This window comes from Austrofundulus limnaeus, unplaced genomic scaffold (assembly GCF_001266775.1).
Source record: "Austrofundulus limnaeus strain Quisiro unplaced genomic scaffold, Austrofundulus_limnaeus-1.0 Scaffold39, whole genome shotgun sequence".
Lineage (NCBI taxonomy): Eukaryota > Metazoa > Chordata > Actinopteri > Cyprinodontiformes > Rivulidae > Austrofundulus > Austrofundulus limnaeus.
Genome location: NW_013952441.1, coordinates 2,215,580 through 2,218,011, shown reverse-complemented (window position 1 = coordinate 2,218,011; position 2,432 = coordinate 2,215,580). Strand labels below are relative to the sequence as shown.

The 2,432-nt window shown below is 40.4% G+C and overlaps 1 protein-coding gene across 1 annotated transcript in view; it reads left to right on the top strand.

Annotated features, from left to right (window-relative positions):
* The window catches only part of ldb3b (LIM domain binding 3b), an 11,251-nt gene that overhangs the window by 6,996 nt on the left and 1,823 nt on the right, over positions 1 to 2,432 (top strand). Inside the window, exons 5-6 of the mRNA XM_014007081.1 lie at positions 749 to 946; positions 1,270 to 1,293. Coding sequence (XP_013862535.1) covers positions 749 to 946; positions 1,270 to 1,293 — 222 coding nt within the window. The remainder of the gene's footprint in view (positions 1 to 748; positions 947 to 1,269; positions 1,294 to 2,432) is intronic.

The window sequence follows — 2,432 nt, the reverse complement described above, 5'->3', positions numbered from 1 at the left end:
TTTTAGTTTAAAAATGATAAAAACTAAACAGCCTACAGTATTTTTACAGTCTTTATTTCACAGTTAAAATGTATGTTTATTAAATAAAGTCTAATGTTAGAACTAATCAGGGATCCCTTTAAGGTTGAGCCTGGCCACCCTCATTTCACCCTTCTGGATCCAAAATCTCCTTATTTCTGTCGTGAACCGTTCATGGCCACAGCTGAGGGTTGGAACGTGGGCAAACCAGTAAAGTGAGAGCTTTGYCTTTCGACTCAGCTCTTTCTTCACCGYGACCGACCGAGGCRACGCCCTCATTACTGAAGGCGAGGCCAGACAGCCTCCARGGAGATTCTACCATCAGTGTCTGCATGACTGCACTGATGCTTTTTAATTAACTTTGAATGAACGTAAAAATGCAGCTTATTAATAAAGATTACAGCTCCTCTATGTCTGACTGTAACGTGTGAAGCATCCTGTTTAGTTACTTTCACGTGGCCAGCTAGTTTTCTTTTTTTTTTTATTCAGCATGTTGTGATTTTCTTTGGCTATGTTAGCTTTTTTTCAAAGTAAAATGTTATATTTTGGCATGAAAGAACTAAGCCTTGATTTATGAGCCTAACTGWAACTCTCCCTGTTGATTATCGCATCGCTGAACAACCAACTAGTTTCTGTTTTTTCACTTTGGTTCTGTTTTTTTTCCCTCTGCTGCACCGTTTCTGACCCTCTGATCCTGTGACACACCACCTCTCAACACCCGCTCTGACAGCGTGGAGTACACCCCCAGTTTCAACCCCATAGCTTTGAAAGACTCGGCCCTGTCCACCCACAAACCCATTGAGGTGAGGGGTCCCGGAGGAAAGGCCACCATTGTTCACGCCCAGTACAACACACCCATCAGCATGTACTCACAGGACGCCATCATGGACGCCATCGCTGGACAGTCACAGGCCAAAGGGCACGACGGGTGAGGGTTAGCGCTAAAACACAACTCCCCATCTATTTTTAACCATTTGACTTGTCTGGATTTGTTCTTTGGTTGTTCATCGCGTTCAGTCGGCTCACCCAAATGAACAAAACAGCAAACAGTAGAAGAGTTAGACTTTAAAAAGGAACAGTAAAGCCTATACGCTGCTGCTATTAGGATATCCACAGTAGTGTATGTCTGGGCTTTTCATTGTTGTCTGTGTCTGTGCCRTGTTCTCTGCTCATTCCATCCAACAAACCAACCACACCTGTGCTGTCCTCCACCCATTCCTCCCCATCCTCCCTTCCTGAACCTGACCTCAGTGAGGAGGCCGGATCTCCTTTGGCGTGAGTACAGCTGCGTTGCTTCTTCCTCCYTCTTTTCCTCTAACGTGTGACTTCTTCCTTTCCCGACTTCATAACAGCTTGTGCACTGCTCCACAGTGTGGCGTTAAAACGAAATCCCCCCTCCCCATTTGCTCCCAAAATTCACTCTTCATGTGCGTCTATGTTGTGCATCTTGCTGCTGCTAACTACGGCATTTTCATGGACTCTGTTTCATGTGCAGAAGTACTACCAGGTACTTTGGACACAGTGTGATGCTGCAAGTCACGTTCCRAGTTTCTAGCGACCTATTGTGGAGAACACTGTTGATTTTCCTCTGATGGGGTTGAATGGAATGGGAATGTTCTGACAGTTCACGCACAGATTTTGAAACTATAATGGAAAACCACTGCTGATGATTTGAATCGACTCACTTTCTAACGCTAAAAAGGCACCATCCAGTCCGGTCACGCTGATTTAAAGTCACTTCATTGTTTATTGTACACTACAGGCACCTTAAATCTATAACAGTTACATTGTTATATGTAGATACACTGTTGAATGTATAAGGGAAAAAAGTGTGCGTGGTTACCAAACAAAACAAAAAGAAAACATGATAGTTTAACTTTCTAAMTGTAAATTAAATCAAAATTCATTTTAACAAACTTTATGCAAACACTATTTTAATGGCAAGTTATGTGTTTTATGGTGCAGAGTGGCACTTTTTGCCTCATTGGTATGCTCTAGTGGAAGAATTTCTAAAAACATGTCTACAATAGGAAAGAATAAAAGAAAATGCTTGCAACATTATAGCATACAGAAAAAAAAGCTTTTAATCCACATAAGGATCRTTCTATAACTAGCTCCTATAAGAAGGCAACTTGTTGCAAATRTGCAAATAATACAAGAAGTAAAGCATGTTAATTAGATCATAGCTGGTCTCTTCAGTAATCCGATTTTCAGCTTTAAAGTATGATTTTTCTCTCAAATCTATCAGGGTTACCTTTAAATACATTTAAGACTAGATAAGATAAAAATAAGAAGAATTAGAAAAAACATGCCTGCAAAGTTTTTTATTAAATTTTGTATAAACCACATACAGTAGTTCCCTTATTTACATGAATATGGTTTTTCTTTTGTCCAAAGTTATAAAATAATAATAC